The sequence below is a fragment of the Megalops cyprinoides genome, chromosome 5 (genome assembly GCF_013368585.1).
Source record: "Megalops cyprinoides isolate fMegCyp1 chromosome 5, fMegCyp1.pri, whole genome shotgun sequence".
Classification (NCBI taxonomy): Eukaryota; Metazoa; Chordata; class Actinopteri; order Elopiformes; family Megalopidae; genus Megalops; species Megalops cyprinoides.
This window is the reverse complement of record NC_050587.1, coordinates 23,833,527-23,856,220: the sequence shown is the minus strand read 5'-3', so window position 1 is coordinate 23,856,220 and position 22,694 is coordinate 23,833,527. Positions and strand designations below refer to the sequence as shown.

At 42.1% G+C, this 22,694-nt stretch overlaps 1 protein-coding gene across 3 annotated transcripts in view; it reads right to left on the bottom strand.

Moving 5' to 3' along the window:
* Positions 1-22,694, bottom strand: part of LOC118778212 (ras-specific guanine nucleotide-releasing factor RalGPS1-like) — a 153,375-nt gene that overhangs the window by 6,807 nt on the left and 123,874 nt on the right. For all 3 annotated transcript variants that reach the window (XM_036529627.1, XM_036529629.1, XM_036529628.1), the window contains 8 exons: positions 20,574-20,711; positions 19,267-19,360; positions 11,705-11,763; positions 6,626-6,752; positions 5,649-5,800; positions 5,237-5,285; positions 4,195-4,275; positions 1,093-1,198 (listed from right to left, as the gene is read on the bottom strand). In XM_036529627.1, the coding sequence (XP_036385520.1) occupies positions 1,093-1,198; positions 4,195-4,275; positions 5,237-5,285; positions 5,649-5,800; positions 6,626-6,752; positions 11,705-11,763; positions 19,267-19,360; positions 20,574-20,711 (806 nt within the window). The remainder of the gene's footprint in view (positions 1-1,092; positions 1,199-4,194; positions 4,276-5,236; positions 5,286-5,648; positions 5,801-6,625; positions 6,753-11,704; positions 11,764-19,266; positions 19,361-20,573; positions 20,712-22,694) is intronic.

Sequence of the window (22,694 nt, the reverse complement as noted above, 5' to 3'; positions counted from 1 at the left end):
CAGCAACCCCTACTCATACCATTACAAAGCCCTGCAATGCCAAGAGCTGAGCAAAGAAAGGAGCCCCCTCAGCCAGCTGGTCCTGAGGCTGAGTTCAACACTAACCCTCACTAATACCTTGCAGCCTCAGGACAGCTCCACTCCAACAGAACCAATCAGAGTCAACCAAATTATAACACAACAAAAACAAAATTACATTCCCCATTGGAAAATTCAAATAAAAAATCAAAGCAAATTAGCATGCTAATGGCCCTAAAACATGAATACACTGTGGCAGACTATGTGACCACAGTGAAAAATGACAAAAATAGAAAAACATTGACGAAGTACAGATTCAGCGAGCACAGCCTTGCCATCAAAACCAGTCGACACAGGCAGACTTGGCTAGCCAAAGAGGAGAGGCTATGCTCACACTACAACCAACAGCAGGTCAAGACAGAGCTGCATTTTGTCACAGAATGTGAGAAATACTAACTAATTCGAGAAACCTATTTTCCAAAATTCCAATTACAATACCCAAACTTCCCAACCCTGCCCGAAACACAGATATTACAAATCCTTCGTGAAAAGAAGGGGTGTTGTATAAATTTGGCTGCAAAATACGCGACTACCTGGCACAGGATGAGCGACAACAGTGACTCTTCATTCTAATTTTAAACAGAATATAGTTCACTAGACATAGTTCAGAATAATTTCCACAGTACTGTTATTAGTCATGTTTTTTTTCTTTTTGTATTATCATTTGTTATTGTTATTGTTATGACTGATGTTATTATTAAGCTTTGGCAATATGTATTTTAAAATATGTCATGCCAATAAAGCATTTTTGAACTGAGAGAGAGTGAGAGATAGAACAACATTCTTGTAATGCTTGTTAGATAAGGATTGCAAAAACAAACAACATGCTGTTATGTATGTCATGTAATGGGGCCAATGTTTGCACTTAGTGTAACAGAGCCAATGTTTCGATGGTTTCATTTTTTTAGTCTGTTGGCACAGTCTTCTTTTTGTTTTTCTTAGAATGCTGACTCGGTAGAGGATGATTTTCAGACTGGACAAGCATTCGGGGCCAAAACAGAGAACTGAGCTCACCGTGGGCTTCTTCCCTTCTTTCAGCAGGGTCTTCCTACGCAACGGGCCCTCAATAGTAATGCTGTCTGGCTCTCTGCCACCTTGGAAAGCACATTCTCCTGGAGGGCTGTAGGACAAAGGGGAACCATCAGTTCAGTAATCACTGACTTACCTACCTATCCAGCACAGCACAGACACAGAGTTCTGCTTAGTACTTTGACCGGGTGTTCAGCTCAGTGAGCTTCACAACGAAATTTCTGTCTCCTGCCATTGTTGAGGCGTGGTCTGAAACACAACACCCACATCATAGCAACGCAGACAATGCCATGATGCTGTTACCAGACACAAACTGCTAGGCAAGTACATACAGAGGATGAAGTGAATGCAGGTGCAGACAGGCTGGTCACAAAATATCTGTGGAGTAAAACTGAAGCATTCATTACAGGATGTGCAGTGCATTGCACGCTAGTCAAAGGAAGTGAAAGACAATGATACATACACACACCGAGCTGAACTTCACAGCTGTACAAATATGCACTACAATAGTAACATTTTGAATGCCCACAGTGTTTGGCGCTTTCTAGAGCATAAAACAGTGCATGGGTGCTCATGACACTCTCGCCACTGAAAGTACTACGTAAAATGACAAACAGAACTGCAAATACAAAACAATGAAAAGAGCACTCAGCATCGGTGAGTGAAGCGGGCACTCAGCGAAGGACAGGTGCTACTCCACTGACATCATCCAAACGACTCACAGGCGCCTTTTCATACTATAAGTACGAGGATTAGCCATTGACTGTGTACAATCATCATGTTTGTCTTGCTATAGCACACCTGCACGAGCACAACTGGCAAAAAAACACAAAAAATGTATTATTATACAATACAAATACAATGGAATGCAATGCAAATGTACAATTGGCAAACCCCCCCCCCCAAAAAAAAAAACAAATACACTGTTGAGGAACAGAAGACTACTGCTCTTGTAGCCTTGCGCAACAAATCACTTCACCTGAATTCCCTCAGTAAATACCACACAACATAAATCTATAACATAATGGAGAACAAAAACTCCACAATAAGGGCATTTGGGACATAATTCAGTAATTCTACATATAATGTTCTGTTATAGTTTCAGAACTCTCTGTAGCTCTACACAAACTCTCCATGCTACAGACACTACACACATCGACCTGTTAAGTCCCAGAGCACATTTAAAATGTTTGATTTATTGTTTACCAAGAGCCTTTCCTCTCAAAAGCTTTGCCAAACATGATCAGAAGCATGACAACCATATGATTTTTTTTAATCCTGGTAAAAGGTCCACCAATGTTGAATATGATTTACCTTGTATTTGTAAAATGTATTGAAGCACAACACATACTAATATGATGCAAAAGAATGTATTTAATGTATTTCGAATAGCATTTTTTGGATTACAAGACTGAATAATGTACCTGAATGCTCCAGTGTTTCCAACTCTGGGCATGAAATATGAAAAGATATGTTGAAATGTCTTTTCTTTCAGCAAGTAAAAAACAAAAAGAGAGATAGAGAGAGGAGGGAGAAAGAGAGGTGGACAGATACACTATATGGCCAAAAGTATGTGGACACCTGACCATGGGCATTCCACAAGATTTTGGAGTGTGTCTGTGGGAATTGTGCCCATTTAGCCAAAAGAGCATTTGTGAGGTCAGGCACTGATGTTGGATGAGAAGGCCTGGCTCGCAATTGGCATTCTAAATCATCCAAAAGGTGTTCAACGGGGTTGAGGTCAGGCTCTGTATAGGCCACTGGAGTTCCTCCACACCAAACTCATCAAACCATGTCTTTATGGACATTGCTTTGTGCACAGCGGCACAGTCATGCTGGAACAGGAAAGGGCCTTCCCCAAACTGTTGCCACAAAGTTGGAAGCATACAATTGTTTAAAATGTCTTTGTACGCTGTAGCATTAATGTTACCCTTCACTGGAACTAAGGGGCCTAGCCCAAACCCTGAAAAACAGCCCCAGACCATTATCCCTCCTCCACCAAACTTTACAGTAGGCACTGTGCATTCTGGTAGGTAGTGCTCTCTTGGCATCCACCAAACCCAGATTCATCCATCAGATTGCCAGATAGTGAAGTGTGATTCAGAGAACGCGTTCCCACTGCTCCAGAGTCCAGTGGTGGCATGCTTTGCACCACTCCAGCCATCGCTTGGCATTACGCATAGTGATGTTGGGCTTGTGTGCAGCTGCTTGGCCATGGAAACCCAATTCATGAAGCTCCTGACACAGTTCTTGTGTTGATGTTGCAGCCAGAGACAGTTTGGAACTCTGTAGTGAGTGATTCAACAGAGGATAGGTGGTTTTCTACATGCTACACACTTCAGCACTCGGTGGCCCCGAGTGGTCTACCATTTGTGGCTTGTGGCTGAGCTGTTGTTGCTCCTAGACGCTTCTACTCGACAATAATAGCACTTACAGTTGACCGGGGCAGACCTAGCAGGGCAGAAATTTTGTGAACTGACTTGTGGCAAAGATGGCATCCTATGACAGTGCCACATTTAAAATCACTGAGCTCTCCAGTATGACCCATTCTACTCCCAAGGTTTGTCTATGGAGATTGCATGGCTATGTGCTTGATTTTATGCACCTGTTAACAATCGGTGTGGCTGAAACACCTGAACTCAACAATTAGGAGGGGTGTCCACATACTTTTGGCCATATAGTATATTTAATGCTGTTTGCATTTTTGCTTTGACACTGCTTTTGCTTGTCCTGCCAATAAAGCGCAACTGAATTAAATTAAAGCGAGAATGAGAGAGAGAAAGAGAGAGAGAGAGACTTCACACTTTACAGAGATCTGTCTAATTGTATGTAAGGCAAGGGGGAAAGATAAAACAGAGAGGTACTTCTTGCTGCACTTCTCTAAATATGGCCATATAAGGCACACACACATCCCCAAATTCCCCAGCCAGGCCACATAATTGCCACCACCATCAGATGAGTAAGGAGGTGATTCTGCAGCGATCTGTCTTTGAGAGACAAATGATGAATGCACAGATGTAATCTAACAGAATGAATTTTTTTTTATCTTTCAGTAGAAATACACCTACAAACTGCTTGCAAGCTTACCTGTGAACATGGGTGCGGCTCCTGGGGGAATTCCGAGCCGGAACCTTCCAGTTGGGGCCCAGTGTAGCATAAAGGCGACCCCTATTATAAAAACACATTCACTCATCAGTGTGGGCTTTCAGGACCTGGCTTTGAATGCTTTTGGGAAATGCATGTTGCTGCTATTACACAGTGTTCCCATTCACAGAACTGTTATGGCTTTCACAGAATTAACCCTTTTACTCGTTTAACCTGTACATGCCTATGCGGAACGAGTATTGTGACTTCTGAATGTCAGTGGGCAGACTGACGTGCCCCTAAGCTACATGATGAAATGAAAGAAAATGGCACCAGCCTTTCTACTTTGTCTTGTGGCAAACAGGTGGCGGCCTGTTGTTTCATTTTGAATGAGGCTGAGACAATTAAAAAGAGCAGTGCTCCATTTGTAAGGTGCTTGCTTGCACCATCCCCCACCCTGCAAACAGACTGCTTAGGGACCTGGGCCCTCCCCTTACAGACAACCTTCACCCTAGAGATGTGAAAGCAGCTTTCTAAAGAAGCTTTAACTTGCACATATAAACCACTGGTGTGAAGGGCTAAGTTTCACAAAGCAACGATATGTGTCTCTGCCCCTTCCCTAGATTACACGCACAGCCCAGGGGAAGTGTGTTTATTAAGTTGTGATTATAAGGGTGACTGATCTCCATGTATGGCTTTTGCTTGTGTTGTACTCTGCCTCAATTTTGAGACACTTTGGATAAATGTGTCTGCCAAATGAATAAAATGTAAATGTAAATGTAAATGATCTGATGTGTTTTTTTTCTGGGTTTGACTTTTAAATATGACTGATCCTCACTGAGCCACCTCCCCTATCCAAAAAAAAAAAAAAAAAATCATGTTTCTCTTAGTTGATAAATTGTTGTTGAAAAGTGAACAATTAACCATTTTGGAGTGCTAACAGAGACACCCTTTCTATGACATTCACAATTCTTTGGTGCGAAAAATTTGGACTGCTTTAATTCTTTCAATTTGACCATAACACAAAGAGAAAAAAGGCCTTCACCTTTCGACTGCGCTGGAGAGATCTTCGCTGACTGAACTTTGGCTGCTGCCTAGAGTTAAACAAGTTAAGACACACAAATATTGTATTTTTTCATGCTGACAATAGCATTGAAATGTTTCATTTTCTTAATTTCCTGTCTTTAACTTCAAAATAAATTAGGAGATATTTGCTCCCCTCTTGTGGCTGGAGAACGCCATGAAATTTAACTCAGACATACTAGTATTCAATCATGGCATGCATTTACAGTGCTGATTAAAACAATTTGTCTTGAATGAGTATGAGTTGTTAAACCACCCCGCCAGAGTTGGGTTGATCTGTACCAGGTAAAAGGGGAGTCAAAATGCAAGGGTCTGGAGATTATAACAGGTTGTGTAGTTGATGTGAGATCAGTGCTGGTGTTCACAGCAGGTACCTAAAGAGAGGCCGTTGGCGTAGGCAGAGCTATGTGGCTGGTCCCTGGCGGGGCTGTGGGACTCTAGGAAGCTGTCGTCCAGCAGGTGGCGGGGTTTGTCAATGGGGAAGGTGGCGCTCTTGCTCTGTGCCAAGCTGAACTGACACATCATGCTGAAGGAGGATTTGAGGCACGGAGAGAGAGAGAGATAGAGAGAGAGAGAGAGAGAGGGAGGGAGGGAGAAAGAAATATGTCACAACGGCACCACAAAATAAGGGATATGTGTAAAACCCTAGAAAAGAAACAAAATACTGCATTTATATGAATACAGAATAATACAGGATATTTCATTTTATTTTTTCCTTGGTCTGCTGCCTTGATTCATTCTGAAAGAGGGCAGAGAAAGCTGGGCTTTCATCCCTGTTTTGGCAAGGCTGGGTATCTCCTGTTATGCTGAGCCAGCCAGTTTGAATCCTTGAAAACAAGAAAGAGAAGGACATAAAGAGAGAGATATGTGTGTATGTGAGTATGTTTGTATGTGTGAGGGGGGGGGGACTGAGAGAATGTTTGAGGGGGGTAAGACAGTGGTAGAGTGAGGCAGAAGAATAACGAGATAGCAAGAAGTGAAGGAAAATAAACAATAAATTAGAGCCTGTCTCAAGAAGGTAGTATAGGTGTCAGATGGACTTTTTAAAAGCAGTTTTTGTAGTGGTGTTACATGACTTGATGTTTGCTGCCCTCTGCTGGAATTTTGTGGGAAGTATTTGCAACTCATCCAGATCACTTTGATGATAATTGACAGCCAACCACAACTGACTGACCTCTAAAAGTCACATTGATCAAAATAAGCTACAATAATAAAGCACCATGCAGCCCTACCTATATCCTTTATAATTCAACAGACATGTTTTATAAATGCCATTTCTTATTTTTTTTAAAAAAAAACATAGGTATGATGTTTTTTAACTGTCTGTACATGGCAACTATGAGATTCTCACTTGTTTCCCAGGCTGTGGCTCTTCCTGTGGCGGGTTGGAGGGGGAGTGGGCAGGTGGATGCTCACAGAGGTGTCTGGGCAGGTGGGCCGACGGCTGTACCTCACAGAGACGGCAACCTCGGAAGATCCTGGGATAGGAGGAGAGAGTTGAGACGGGCGGAGCCGTTGATTTGAAAGCATGACTCAACGCAAAGGACCTGCTGAAACAGGTTTCCATCTAGTCAGGTAACCAAACTGCCATCTAGTCAGGTGACCAAACTGCCACCTGTATTCAAAGCTGCTGTATGTGTAACCCAATCTGGGCAGACACCCAGCGCATATTTATCTACAGACACTGTAACATATGCCATCATTTTGATTAGAAATTCCCGACATTTTATCTTCAGTATTTTAACATGCATTTCTTGCATTTTGTGTTCAATATTTTAACATTTATTTCTCAAATTTTGCGTTTAGTATTTTAACATGTATTCATAGCACCCATGTATATGAGAACCGAAGAAGTTCAATGAAAGAAACCCATATTCAGTCCGATCAGACTGTCCTGAAAAATCCTGTCACACTGCTACATACCCTCTGGCCAACAGGCAGTATTTTTATTTATTTTTCATTTAACTTTCATTAAAATTTGGTTAAATGAGGGCCAATTGTATTTTACAATGATGGCATGGGGGAGAGAATTAGCCAATTAACCTGGGGGATTATCAGCTGGCCAGACTGAAAAAACCTTGATAGGAAATTTAGCTAGGACACTGGGGAACCCCCTACTCTTTGCTACAAGTGCTCTGGGATCTTTAATGACCACTGAGAGTCTGGACGTTGGTTAAAAAAAAAAAAAAGTAAATGTCTCCTACAGCACAATGTCCCCATCAGTGTACTGGGGCATTGGTGTCCTGTAGGGTCCAGAGAGATGGGGGCCCTCTACTGGGCCACCAACACCACTTCCAACAGGAACCTGGTTTTCCCAGGAAGTGCTGAGCAAACCGAACCCTACTTAGCTTCAGTCACCAGGCATGAGAGAGCGGCAGGGAGGAATAGCAGTGTGATGAGCCGAGCTGCTTTCAGATCGTTCTCTGAGCGAGAATTCAGAGAGGGCCCAAAAGAGCCTGTAGTTCATCCAGATGGGTAATTCGTGAGGTGAGTAATGCCTTCTTCATTGTAAAGCTCTCTGAGATCCTTGAAAGGTGCTCTGTACATGCAACCCATTATTATTATTGCTGTTATTATTAGAGGTGTTATGAAAAAAAAACATTCATTTGGTCTGGAGAATGTTCTCTTTCTTCAGTTTAGCTGAGCTTGTGAATTTTTATGAATAATATTAACAGGTTTACCGTTAACAACGGGCAGGCTGGGTACGTTCCATCCTTCCTACTGCTTTAATGAATTTTCATTGCAATTATTGCTCCTTGAACAATGGTTTGTTCCACAACCTCTTTCTTCAAACCCACTTCAAAGCTACTCCAATGTTCCACACACGTTATATACCATTACATCACCACCTGCAGGCAGCAGCATGGCTTAAATAGCACTTGGCTCCTGGACTGGTTCAGGTACCTGAATGTGATTTTATTCAAGCAGGCAGCTGACCAAGGAGCTGGAAATAAACATCTACAGTATATTTGTAAAGAAACAGCATTACATCATGGATTAACTGAACCAGCATAAGTTAGCAGCACCAGTTAACAGAAGAAAATTCTTATACTTGCTGATCAGTTCCCTCTAACACATGTGCAACTCAGTTATAAATTATTTTCACTGTGTTGCAGAATTGTGATCATTCATGACTGATCTGATTTTTAGGATCAAGACATCAAGACACATGGGAACATGGGATGTGTCTTTTTAATATACACTGCAATAGTACTGTTAATGCATTGTAACTATGGACCTCAGACCATAAAGACCATAATTATATTAATGGGCATCTCATAGTGCACTCAGCTGATTTATGGTCAAGGAATGTCACTACCAGTTGAGACCATAAACAAGTCATCAGCTCAGCTCACATCTTAACTGAACCACACTCTGTAACTGCAAAACCCTAATTATCCTGCTAATAATCTTGCATCGATCCCAAGAGGCAAAGTACTTCAGATAGATTTTTCCACTTAAGTCTAACTGTTGACATGAACTTTGCGATTTTGTAAATTATTTGGGTCAAGGAGCAGCTCCTTTGTTCAGTGCCAGACGGGTAACCCATTTCCAAATGGAGTCTAAACTTTTCCTGCCGGAATCTCACTCCATTAAAGCCAGTCAACACAGCTCAACATGAAGCTTTGGGACTTCCTAAATTTGATGGAACGCTATTCACACCACACAGTAAGAGAGGAACAATCTGATTCCACAATTCCATTGTTTCACTGGTTTAAGGCTGTGGAGTTACTTGCTATTCCGCATTAGTTACTCTGTGCTTGCTGTGTAACTGAGGACCTTTCATATGATGACAGAGCACTAAAACTGCAAGAGGAAAATCTGATCTCTGCTCCTGTTCCCCCTAGCTGTCTCCCCTCTGCCATCCAAATACACAACAAATCCACACTTGACTCAAGCCAAGCGCAGTAGTGCCTAGACATAAAACAACAACAAAAACCTGCCTGTTTTTCATGTCAAACCAATCTTTCAGCAACAGCGTGCCCCGTTTGCAGTTAAAAGAAACTCGTTATGTCCCAATGAGAAAATGCAGCTTATGACTTGTTTAGCATGTCTACCCCCACCTGGCTGGTTATGAGAAGCTCACCAGCAAATGGTTAAAAAAAATCAGTGGCAAGTGTCGCATACCATCTCCCTCTCGCGTCTGTGGAGCGGAGCGATTGGGTAATGCTACCTCATGCTTTTTGGCGCATGGTGGCAGAGGGCTTGTTTTCTGTGGAGGAGACTGGCTAGTTGTCTAGCTGTTTGCAGCTGCCAATGACAATTCCAGCCCAGAAGTGACCTCTTATGTAAAGGAACATGAGCTCAATAGCTTGTCAGCACAATACCAAAGCCCTTATGATACAGGGCAGCAGTGTGGAGCAGAAGTTATGGAACTGGGCTGGCTACCAGAGCAGTGCTGATTTGATTCCCTGGTGGGCTATTGAACCCTTGAGCAAGAAGCTTAACCTGCATTGCTTCAGTAAACAGCCAGCTGTGTAAACACCTACCATCTAAACTCTGAGCTCTCTACGTTGTCCTGAATCAGAGTATCTTCCAGGCAAAAGAATAATAGTAATTATAATTATTCATTATTACATGATGTAGCTATATGATGTCAAGTCTGCCTGAGATGGTGTGACTGCCATGCTCTTGGGACATAACAAAGCACGCCGGGACAGCTACTGTATATGAGTTTTTAAATTATAAGTGCAACATTCACTAAGTTGATTGCGTTCCTTTTTCAGCTACACGTTTTGTTTACATAACTGTCAAGCTGGATCTAACTATTGGTGATTTCCCTGGACAAGCCATAGTATTTCCCTCTGTGCCCACTCGTCTGTTAAATGTGGTAATTAGCCTATAAATGGTTCAACCGTGAAAACTTGGGAATGGGATTGTAATTAGAATGCATTGCTTTAATAAAAGGGGGGAGAGGGTTGGTGATTACTATGACAACACTTGCAAACAATTTCCAAAACTGGGTCACTGGGAGTTTTTGTGTACATTTCAAAAGACAAATGTGCCATGCTGCAGACTATTAAATACAGACCCATGACTCCCCTGAGCCAATGAAAAAGTACGTTTGACCTTTTTGCTATTATATTAAACCTCCGACTGTTTGTGCAGTTGTAAAATCATATAAAATCAATGCCCATTGACTGCTGTAACACTTAAGGAAAAACTCTGCTCAAAAGGTATAATTCCAGAAGCTTAAATCCCATATTGAGATGGGTGTCCTGATACATGCTAAGTTTTAGAACAGAACTGATGTGATGCCTGAATGATGGTTGGTTTGTTAGCAAAAAAAAAAAAATACAAAACTATCTTTAATTCTGTGCTTCTATGAAGGACACTGGGAGATTTAGTTAACTCCTGGTTTTAGTTCATTCAAAACAGAATCATCCACTGTGTCTGCGATAGAGTATGATGTTACCCCATAGTTTTAGGTCAAGACAGTGGTTATGTCCCTTAGCAAGGTAATCTTATCGTTTGTAATAAAATGTGGCTGTGTCTCAAAGCCTAGGGCTTATCTGTTCCCATTTACCTGGCTATTGGATGGTACCGCTCAAAGTGGAACACCGGGTCAAAACCTACACCCACACAGATCTATCGGACTGACATGGTGCCTTTAACCTAACAGTTCACTCAGCAAAAGATGAGTATTAAAGTTTCAGCTGCTGTTTATTGAAGACAGTCCTTCACGGCAATTACCCTGACCTCTGACCTCCCCACACCATTCTACCCACACGATGAGGTTTCGTTTGTTTTCTCTTCCTGTCCTCTCCATCTCACTCAGACCCACATCCTGCCAGAGACATTCCAGACTCCTAACGCCACCTCTCCTGGCCCACCATTAATCACAAAAATAAATCAATTAATTAACAAACAAAATACATCAAGTCCTTTATAACACCATGGCAGGCTCATGGTTAACACAGAGTCCTCTTCCCACAAACCTTTGTTTTTTCATTTCACTTTGGGGAGCCAGGCCATGGTTTCTCCTTCCAGCCTGAACATGTAATGATTTAACCAGCCGGGCACTCACCCTTTAAAGGCGTGTAATAACTCATGCACGGCCTGCTGGGATAGGTAGCCAATGACATCATTCTTCCATTGCTTAAGGTTCAAGCAGGGCCCGCTGCTGGAGTCAAAAACAAAGCAGGACTGGGGCAAACTGGGACAGCCTGTAACAGCTGCCCTGGGACGATAACCAGTGCCACAGTGCTGAAATTCTGAATTTGAAACCCCCGGTGCTTGCGTTCCCACACACAGGAACGGGCTGTGGCCATTTCCACAGCCGCACTCACTGCAAGCAAGTCCACTGGTGAGGTGTAACACCTGTGTGTGCGTGCTCAGTTGGTCACACGCGAGATGCTCTAAAATGCATTTGGAGGCACGCCAGCAACTGGACAGCATGACTGGATGGTGAGAAGCGTGCACACATTACCTGTCATGTCTTCCTTGGAGGAGGCTAGGCTGGTCCCGGGTTCAATTTTCAGGGACAACCTGCAACACAGACAGGCCCTGTCAGTGCAGGGCGGCAGTGGGGTTCCTGACCACCTCGACACACAGAAATGGGGAGGGTGGAAATGGCTGTGGCCAGTCACCACATACATGTGACTGACATGAGGTCACACATCACTTATTTAATTATCTTGATCTTATTCAGAGCACCTTAAAAGAGCAGAACAAGGGACCACTTGTAGTTAAGCTACAAGTCTGTTATTATACATTTGCACAGCAGTGGCTTTTTTCCAGCGTACATAGTTTTACATATCATCTATTGGTCACACCAAAGTGTTACCCATCGATTTATACAGCTGAGGCTACTCAGGTTCAGTACCCTCCTCAAGCATACAAACACTTTGCCCCACCTGAAAATAAAACCAACAACCTTTGGGTAACAAACCCTGCTCCTTACCACCACGACAGTTGCTGTGATAACAACTTTCTACAGTCAGTTCACCACTCATCACTTATGTTTTACAACTACAAGAAACATTTAAAAAGCATACTAGGTCCTTAGTATCAGATTGGTCTCAGTAGCAATATGAGGTAAATATGAGTGGGGAGGGGGGAATCTATACATTATGGGCAGGGAAGGGAAATGACAAGACAAAACACTTAAACTGAATGAGCTCCCTTTAGAAGAAGTCCTGTGCTCCGCTCAATCTGTATGATATAAAACCTGCCACTTAGAAGCCATTCATGGATTCTGTGAAATGTCCACAGGGCCACAGTGAGAAAATATTTTCCAAACCATTAGGCACATGTTATGTTTTCCCTCCTTAATGAGCAAGCGCTGAGCAGAGAACAAAATTAAGCTGTAAAGTGTCAAATAAATGGTGCACAATTCCCTGCAGACAGTTAAATATGCTCCTGGAGCCCTGGAGTCTGATTGGTCCATTTTCAGTAGCAGTAGCTGTAAATATAAGAGGGTTGGGAAACCCTGATGAGTACGCTAATAATCCTCTCCTAATTCATACCGGTGTGGGAAGTCTCTCTACCACAGCTTGAAAATGATGCTTTGGGTGAGTGGCTCTTTTGAGCAATCCAGTATGTCCTGTATTCATAGGGAATAAGCCTGTTTCATTGTGCATGGTGTATGGTGCATAGGGTATTGTGGGGACTCAACCAGCCCAGAGTTTGGGAGGAGACAGTCACTTGGGTGCCATGTGCAGATACCCACTGTGACCCCCCTCCCATGACTCTCTCATTCACATAGCTTTGCCCTTTCCTCCCCTAATACTTCACCCCCTCACTGCCACCGACTGTTACCTTGTAGGATTTAGTGCAAAAAAAAAAACAAAAGAAAAAATGAATAGGCAAGACTGCCCTGGAAAAACTCGATAACACACACAAAGTTGGTTTAAAAACGTTTTTCAAAGACTGTGGCTTATTACTTATATGGTTCTGTCTTCACCAGGGCAGAAAAAGAATGACGTGGGTTATCAAGACATCTCCTATTGCATTTAAGACTGTGAACCGCAGCTTTAGGTGAAAACAACAAAATGGGGAACACATTTCAGCAGTGCTGTTTCATAAACATTCTCCAGCTACCGTTTTCCCTAATGTATCATGGATCTGTCTTTTCTTTCATACATGTATATAAGTACAATACAAGCAGATGTTATTTTTTCATATCTAAACTCTGATTCACAGCATCTGTTGCAAATAAGTCCGCCAACACACAAAGGAAGCACTACTCCAGCAGATAAGATTGGACGAGTGGTGCAAAAAAGGAAACAGGCTTGATACTGTGCATATATGTGTGCAATGAAACCCACAACGAAAATGTGCCGACTCATATGCGCTTGTGAACCCTTAAGATGCCAATCTTTGTAACTAGGGAGTGGGGACACTGGCACTAATTGTTACGGAAGGGACACCCTGCCCAGGAAACTGTCAGCTCTGTTTGCGGTGACACCAGATACAATGCATCTAGGAAGTCAGCAATCCAATTTTTGAAAAAAAAATTCTGTTTTGAAAACAGAAATAAGACAAAAATAGTGCTCCGCCATGTCATTACACTCTTTGCAGGGAAGAGGGACCTATTAAGGGAGCATCATTTTCAGGGTGGACAGCATATGACATGCACTTTTGTGGGCAGGGTTAAATACTGATCTCTTATATGTAATGTAAATGTAGTATATCCACATGGGGGCATTCAACCTAACATGCTCTGTAAACAATCTGGTTCCTCCCATTCTAAATGCGGCTATAAAACCCAAAATCTGAAATTTACGAAGACATCACGTTAAACCAAGCACTAATTAGTGTTTGCATGCAACAAGATGAATAGCGTTTTTCTTCTTCTTTTTAATGACTGATTTTTTTTTTTTTTTTTTTGGCCCACAGTGAAGAAAATCTAAATACCGTATTTTCAATGTGTGGTTTCTGCACACTGTGAGCTCCCCACACACACAAATTCCTCTGAGAGAGAGAGAGAGAGCAAACATTCAAGTAGTTAAACCATGCAAATGGAAAGAAGCTCCACAGCAAATGGTTTTAATGGAAGGTGGTTTTAATTAGGAAGCCCATGTCTCTGAGCAAATGCCAACTGCTTCTCCGAATATTAATTGCAGCACATAGCAAATGTACCGAGCGTTAAAACAAACTGCTCCACTTTGTGAGTATGTTTTTGTAGAAATAAAGTACACAGATGTAATTAGATTAATTGATTTATTTATGACTGATCGTGACATGCTTGATTTGCTTTAACTGTTGCACAAGCACTACATCACCTCATTAGTCAGGGAGGTAATCAGGCTCAGTTGGTGAGGCAAGTGAACCTGTTGAATGTCAATCCTGCTGAAATCAACAAACGCTTTACCCTCCCATGTCCCCAGCCATTGAACCCAACCCCACTTTAACCAACCCCACACCTATCATTCCCAGGGATACTGTGTGCACTCATACCTGATTTGACAGCAGTCTTTTATTTACTCTAAAGCCCTGAGAAAAAGGGGAGAAGTGATGTACTCATGAAAAAATCAAGCCAAAGATGAAAAACATTTTAACAGATGGCACTAGCAATGTAGACTAAGGTTTAGCTTTCAGAAACATACACCCCCCGCCCCATACTTCAAATCACCTACAGTATACCAGACAATAAAAGTACAAGATAATTTACAGCGGCTATACACAAAGTTGCTGCATCCCTGATGAGCCTGACCTTTTCCAGAATCAGAGGACTGCCTTCTCCCACTCCCTTGCCTTCAGATCAATATCTTTGCAAGACAAAGTTTTAGCCTTTTGAGTGATTAAGTGTGATGCGATTTTATATTTTAAGAAATCTGGAGAGCAGACCCCCCCTTTCTGCTGGGGAAGGCTCAACAGTTAGGAAATCCAGGGATGAAATGACCGGCCAGAATCTGGTTTACTGAAAATAAAAATGAATGAGGAAGGAGCAGATAAGCAATGTCTGTGTCTTCAGGGTCAGATGGAGGCACTGGAGTTGTTTTTTTTTTCTAGAATGCACAGCTGCATTCTCTCATCTGAAGTGATATGAAGAATTGCTCTTGAGAAGAATCAGCTCCTGTAAATACATCATTTCATGCAAATAATCTCTCTTAGGGGGAAAAAAACAAGTTGGAAAAATGAACACAAGCAACGGATGATGTTAAAATCCCCAAATCAACACTCACAGCTTTTATAAGCCTGAAGTGTCAGAAACTGTGATTACTCAAGAAACAGACTTGAATTATCACTGAACAACAAAATTATGGAAAATATTTAAAACATAAGGACAAACGGAGCAAATGGCGTTTGCAGCTTTTGCAAAGACTTGTGGCCAGAGTGCACATAAAAGGGTGGCGTGATTCATTTAGGGACAAATCCCATGTATTTTTCTCTCTCCCTTTCTCTCTCTCACTCACACACACACAGACACACACGAATGTGAGAATTAAAAGAGTGAGAGAGTGAGAAATGGGCGTAGGTTGGAGAGAATGAGAGAGAGGAATGGGAGGTCACTGACACGGTCTCTGCTGAAACACTTCTCAGGATGTCATACTTGTACTTGGACTGCACAAATTCCAAATAAGAAAACAAAACAGCCCCAGACAACCCATGAGTTCATCATTTTCTGCATTTTAAATTCAGTACAGAAACAACATTAAAGAGGGGATATCCATGGTAGCTCAATGTGGGACCCAGACATGAAGAAGACTAGGGGCAGGGGTGGGGTTCGCCCATGTAGGGAACCCCCAGTAGCCCTGTTCTGCAGTGCCCACTTCTGCCCTCGCCCCCCTCCTATTATAACAATCTTCCAGGCTGTGCCAATTCTTCAGAACACTTGAAAATGACCCCCCCCCCCCCCCCCCCAAAAAAAAAGAAGACAACTCCAAGAGCATATTTGTAGAAATACAGACACAGACACACACACATGTGTGCAGGAACCAGGTATATTTAATCAAGAACTTGATGTGCATTGTTATCGTATGCTACCATTGCTTTGCAGGCCTGCTTGCCCTCTGGTGCCTCTAGTGGTGAAACACTGCTTCTGCAGGAAGCGTTCACTCAGTGAGAAAGAAAGAGGAACACTGACGTCTGTGCAGCTCATTTTTCCAGTCACGGCTCACAAAGGTAAGAAAAGGAAAATAACAGCTGAAACAGAGCACCGCTCCTGCTGCGATTGCGTTGGTCCAGGCAACAGTGGCTCAGGAGGTAGAGCAGTCAAATGGGGATAGGAAGGCCCCTGGTTTGAGCCTGGCTCCTCCTGGCAGAATGTCAAAGTGTCCTTGAGTAAGACACTGAACCCTAAACTGTTCCTAGTGGCCAGTTTGTATGGCAGCATCTACCACTGGTAGATAGATGTGAGGCATAAACCTGTAAAGGGCTTTTAGTACTCAAAATGAGTAGAAAAGCTCTATATAAATGCAGTCCATTTAATTAGACTAGCTTTGGGCCTTGGCTTCTGACAAGCTGAGATCTTATGTTTGATTCCCTCTGCTTTTAACTGCAGTGATCTAAAATGTTAATAGAAATTCTTGCTTCTTTTTCTGAAACCTTCTGAGATTGGGAGTGTGTGTTGAGAAGTTGGTTAGTCTACATTTTCGTCCACTGATTTGCTCCAAAGCATTTCTGGGAATTTTTCACTTTTAGGATAATGCTACTTTTGATTGGGGGTGGGTTAAGTAGACGCAGCCTATTTCTCTCTGTGAAATGGATGTGCTGGGCAGCTTAATCACTGCTAAAGAAAGCTACTGTAAAACACATCATTAGATTATATTACATTGTTGTCATTTTACCAGACAATCTTATCCAGAGCAAGTTACATACCTTACAATTTTATCCATTTATACAGCTGGATATTTACTGAGGCATTTGTGGGTTATAAGTACCTTGCCCAAAGGTACAACAGCAGTGTCCCAGTGGGGAATCATATCAGCAACCTTTTGGTTACCAGACCTGTTCCTTACCACTATGCCACACTGCTGCCCTGATGCTTCAGAGACCCGTGGGTAAAAGGCGCTATAAAAGTTACATCTCATTGTTCCTACTATTGACTGTGAGTTATATTTAAACATACAGTGCTCTAACGGCAACTACCTACCTATCTTAGAATGACCTTCAAAATAACCCAAAGCATTGTCAGATTACATATCATTAAGTTTCTGGGCAGTAGGGTGTACTGTTTAATGCCAGACATCTTCCCAAAGCATGGACTACCTCATTCTGAGTGGAGGTCGTGACCTCATGTGGGCAGGCCTGGTCTAACTGAAAGCTGCTTTATAAGTGAGCTTGGAGCAAATCCATGGCTAGGAAAACGTCCCTCGTAACTCAAAACCAATCATTTCCCAAGGCCTGGAAACACTGGAAAAAGTGAACCGAAAAAACAACATGAAAAAGAGGAGGAAGTCCACATGTTTCATGTGGGCTTTTCTTTTCAAGATACACAGGCTAACCAGATGACGTGACCACAAACTGACCAAAATGATGCTTCCATGAAAAAACTCAGTGGTGAGACCGACGTGGATGTACGACTGCGCTCAGTTGCACCAACTGGCCTAGTGTGGACAGACGGATGGATGTCCTTTTGTTACGTGCTTCGTGTCCTCATTATGTACGTACGTCATATTTCAAAGGGAAAAGCGGAGTAACAATCTTGCAGGGCTTTTTTTTGGTCGTTTTTCAGTTTGCTTATAGCAGATCATCTGTCAATAGCAATGCCTGTAAAGAGGATTGCAGTTGACCTTGTGTAGCTGGTACCAAACTCAAACATAGACACGCCCACTCAAGCAAAACCCAATGAAGCCTCTACACAGCTGGATTCCTTTTCATTTTTCTCCAGGAGATGATGTCAGTAAACAATTGTCGTTTAATAAACAACGTCATGAACGCTTACACCATCAATGGGCAAAATAATCATTCTGACAATCCTAATTTGGCATTGGACCACGTGGAGCAGTCAGCAGGGGCCCATTTTATGATTTCTGGTTCATATTATTTATCATGCATTTAAAATGAAAAATAATTATACTGCACACACACACACACACACACACACACACACACACACACGCACACACACACACACACACACACACACACAAACACACACATACACATGCATGGTGTGCATCCACAACTACCGCTGTTCGTGGAGTACCTTTTAAAATTCCAGAACACTGCTGTCCTGGGTATTCCAAGAAATGTTATTCAAGGTTCTACAAGTGAGAACTTTGGAGGGTCGGTTTCAGGCTCACGGCGCTCAAAACAAACTGGGAAAGTCATTAGTTGAACCCTGCTCAGCGCTTCTCTACTTAAACACACATTGGGGGAGATTGTGCATGGCAAGGAAAAGACATTATGCTCTCGGTAATCTGTGTTTCACTGGATAGAGCACTTCATTGTGATAGTTTAATGCACATGCTTTTAATTTCAAAACAAAACTACAACACTTCATTAATGTGAAGGCAGCCATCAGCAAATCTTGCCCTTTACTCAGACGAAATCGTTTATCGGCGAAGAAAACATCTAAACTCTCTTAGTGATTAATTGTTTAATCACTCCCTCTGTCCCCTCTGGAGACACACACTCCCTAATGAAAACCATTTTCCATTGAAACCATTTGCTGTGGAGTTCTTTCCACTTATAGTGATGTGGACTGACCTTTCACTACTGCAGCCATTTTATAAATACCATTAGGAGAGCTTGTTAGAAGGAAGAAATGCAAATAATTATGAGGAGCCCTGCCAATGGTCAGAAAAGATCTGACATGAGAACAGTCAATACTGGCTCACTCACAGCATGATACATCTATTATTGGGCTGCATTCTGTCATTTTAAAACAAAGTTGTAAACAAATATTAGCTAAATGCATTAACGGAATGTCAAAATATGTGTCAAATAGTTTAAACTGCGCCCAGACCTGCTTACGCAGGGGTGATTCAGAATTGGCTACCTCTTTTTCAGAAGTGCTTTAAACCCTGTATTGAGTTTCCGCCTGAACTCCATGACGTTTGGTCATGGTCCAGCGTCGCTTGCGGAAGGTGGTTAACTTACTTGTAGTTGTCGTCCTCCACAAACTTCTGAAGCTCTTCGATGTAGCGTACCGACATCAAATATTTCTGTACATGTGGTAGGGTCACCAGGTGATCTATGGGGAGAGAGAGAGAGGGATGAGCTCTCAAACTCACGCCCTCTCAAGTGCCCAGCAGCTGAGCTGGAGTTTGCACATACCCCTCTGAGGCAAATGCAGAGGCAAAGGGAAATTAAGGAGGAATGAGACCTCACCGCTCTGTAGCCCTACCTCAATGCTCTGTCCCTCTCCAGCCAGGGTTGCCAATTTGGTTTCTTTTCCTCTAGTTATTTAGATTTTTTTTTATCATCCTAATGATTTTTACACACAGAGGTTGCTACATTTAACTTTCTCTTGACCAAGTGATAATTTAAAAACATATTGGTGTTCCCCCCCAAAAGAGGACATGCGGCAAACAAGCTAACCTTCCTTTTGGATAACATCCAGCGTTACCCTGTAGCATCTACTGCATACAACAAACAATTTTTGGTGGCTGATTTGACAGTTTTTTGCTTTGTGTGGTTGGTGATACAACACTTCACTTCCTGAAAATCAATTTACTTTGCAGCAAACAACTTCCAACCATTCCAGCTCTGTTGAGTATCCCACAAAATGTTATTTGATTGCCTTAGCCGAGCTGTCAGCAGGTGTATAATGTTAAGATCTGTAGTGCTCTTGGCTCTTAACTTGAACCCTTTCATTTGGGCTCTTAAGTTCTTTGCCTTTGTTTTTTTTCAGATGCAGGTCAGGCAGGAGAGGCTGAGATGTTTCAGTGACTAATGGTGATAGACTCATATAAATACTCAAAGCAGAAAAGGGAGAAATAAATTTTGGGAACTTATTATAGGCGTCATTTACGCTGGGGACGCTGGGGACACTGGGGACGCTGGGGACATGTCCCCACCACTTTTTGTTGTGGCCCATTTCATCCCCACCACTTTTTGAAAGCCTTTAGTTAGTTCAACTTAATCTGTCCCCAGCACTTTTCAAAACAAACTAATGCCCATGGAACTCATTCATTTCACACAACTATTACACTTCATCTTTTTCCATTTTTGGTTATTTTTTGATACACTTCACATCATTTGTGGCCTCTAATGGGAGGACAGCATCCACGAACATTATCACAGCACTTTGTGTGGTTGTCAGCTGCTCTATCTCAATGTGATTTTGGAACTGATGTCTCATCAGCGCACTAAGACCGTAACATCATCACTGCAATGCTAAACATACACGCTGAAAGGAGCGATAGATTAATGCAGTAATTGAGAGGGTTGCAGGACTGACTGACCATAGTTGCAGGACACCTGCAGGTCGGAGATGACTCGCAAGAGGTTGTTCATCTGATTGGTCCGCTGCTCTGTTTCAATGATACTGTCTGAGGCCGGGTAGGCGGAATCGATGTAGGTCATGTCGAACAGGTAAATCCCTGCAGAGGACAGAAGGGAACAGGGGGAGAGGAAGAGTCAACACATTCTTGGAAATAGGGATATCTTATGATATTATATTCTACTATATTCTGTTTTTTCATTTCTTAAGATCTATTTTTAAATCTTTATATTATTATCATTATTTTTATTATTTTACATATGCACAGACACACACATACGGTAGACAGGAAGAATGAAAGTGGGAGGGCGAGAAATAAAGACGCCAGCAGATGCATTTAATGTAATTAGCACCTTGTTACCACCTTGACTGATAAAGCCATTACCAGACATGGACAGCAGAGCTATGTGCAATTAACAGTTCTCAGTCTCAAATAGATGGCTGCTTTCTTTCAGGGCGGAAAACGCAGGTCCTCGAGGGCTGCAGGCTTTGCTGGTTTTCATTCCACCTCAGCTCTTAATCACTTAACTGATGACTTTATCTGGACAGAGGTCACCTCATCTGGAAATTCCAGGAAGCAGTTAGTTTCCCTCCAGCACTGGTGATTCCCATAAATGACTTATATTCCTGCTGTAATATCGTACCATTAGCACTAACTGCGCTAACAGGTGCCACAAGATGTCATCAGTTATAACAGTTTTTTTTCCTTAATATGAGGAGCAGCAACTATAGTTAAGAAAATGCTCAATAATAATAAGTTTCAATAATCCATGACAAAAACAGAACAATAAAATAGCAACTGCAACATGTACCTGTTTTTGACTGTTTTATGGTTTTATTGTTCAGTGAAAACACACAAAATTAAAGATGTTGTCATTTTGGAACCCTAATAAGGCCAGCATAAGCAAGAAACGCACACCCCACAGATGTTGTGCCAGCGGTTTGTCATACAGATATGTCTTCCACTGAATTTTAGAAAGATTAACAAGATTATCTTCATGGAAAGGCACTGATGTAATCCCTCTCTGATTCTCTCCCACGTCAGACACAGCTCCCATTGCAGCCACAAAGAAGTCAAGCCTGGATTCACTGTAAACACAACACAGCAACCACCACATGCCCTTCAGTTACATTCAATCCGCGGGTGAAACAGGCACATTTTTCTTAGTATACTGAGCATCACAACAACTTATTAATAATCATTTGTATATGCTCATTTTTGGAAAAAATAAAAGTATACAGAATCTGGGATTTTGTATAGATGTCTTAGTGTCAGTTTGATTTACTCATCATCCAGGACTGGCTGTGATACTCTAACATGACTTTGACTGTGGCATAAGAACTACATAAGAACACATCTCATTCATAGAGGTGTCAGAGTCAGAGAGGTGGTTGGGCACAGGTGATCATGCAATTTAATCCAATATCCAATTTAAGACTGGTGAAATCAAACAAGACACAAACACAGAAGAGAACCAAAAATGCAACGCAAACAGCGTCTTTGTGCCATTGGTATGCTGGAGGCTGGACTCCAAGCAGCATGGCATCATTTGCTGTCTGGAATGTTCACATCCCGTCCTTCCTAATTTTTCAAGACCTTACAGCCGAACAGTATGCCAAATACAGGCCAGAATCCGGGAGACCATGAGAAACAAAACATTGCCAATACAGAGACATTATCATGACATTATCATTATCACTGCCAGTTCCACTGCATCAGAGGACAATTATCCAATTACCCAATTGCTTGAATATGAAGTCAGTGAGAAAATGTTTGGTGCTAAGCAGTCACTCTTAATCAAACAATTACCAAATGTTTGTTACATTTGACCAAATTTTATTCCTGGGCTTCATATTCTAATGTTACTGATGTTTCTGTGAGACAGCTCTCGAATTTCTATGGCTTCCAAGCACAGATAAAATAAGAATGCTTGAAGGCAGTGGTATAATTTATAGGCACCAACATTTTTATGTATGTTCATTAACAGCATGAGGGATGCTTTAAAGAGTTCAGTCTAAGTCACTATACAGCTAACCCTATTACAGTAAGACTGTAACACCATCTGTGGCTCATTTCTACAGA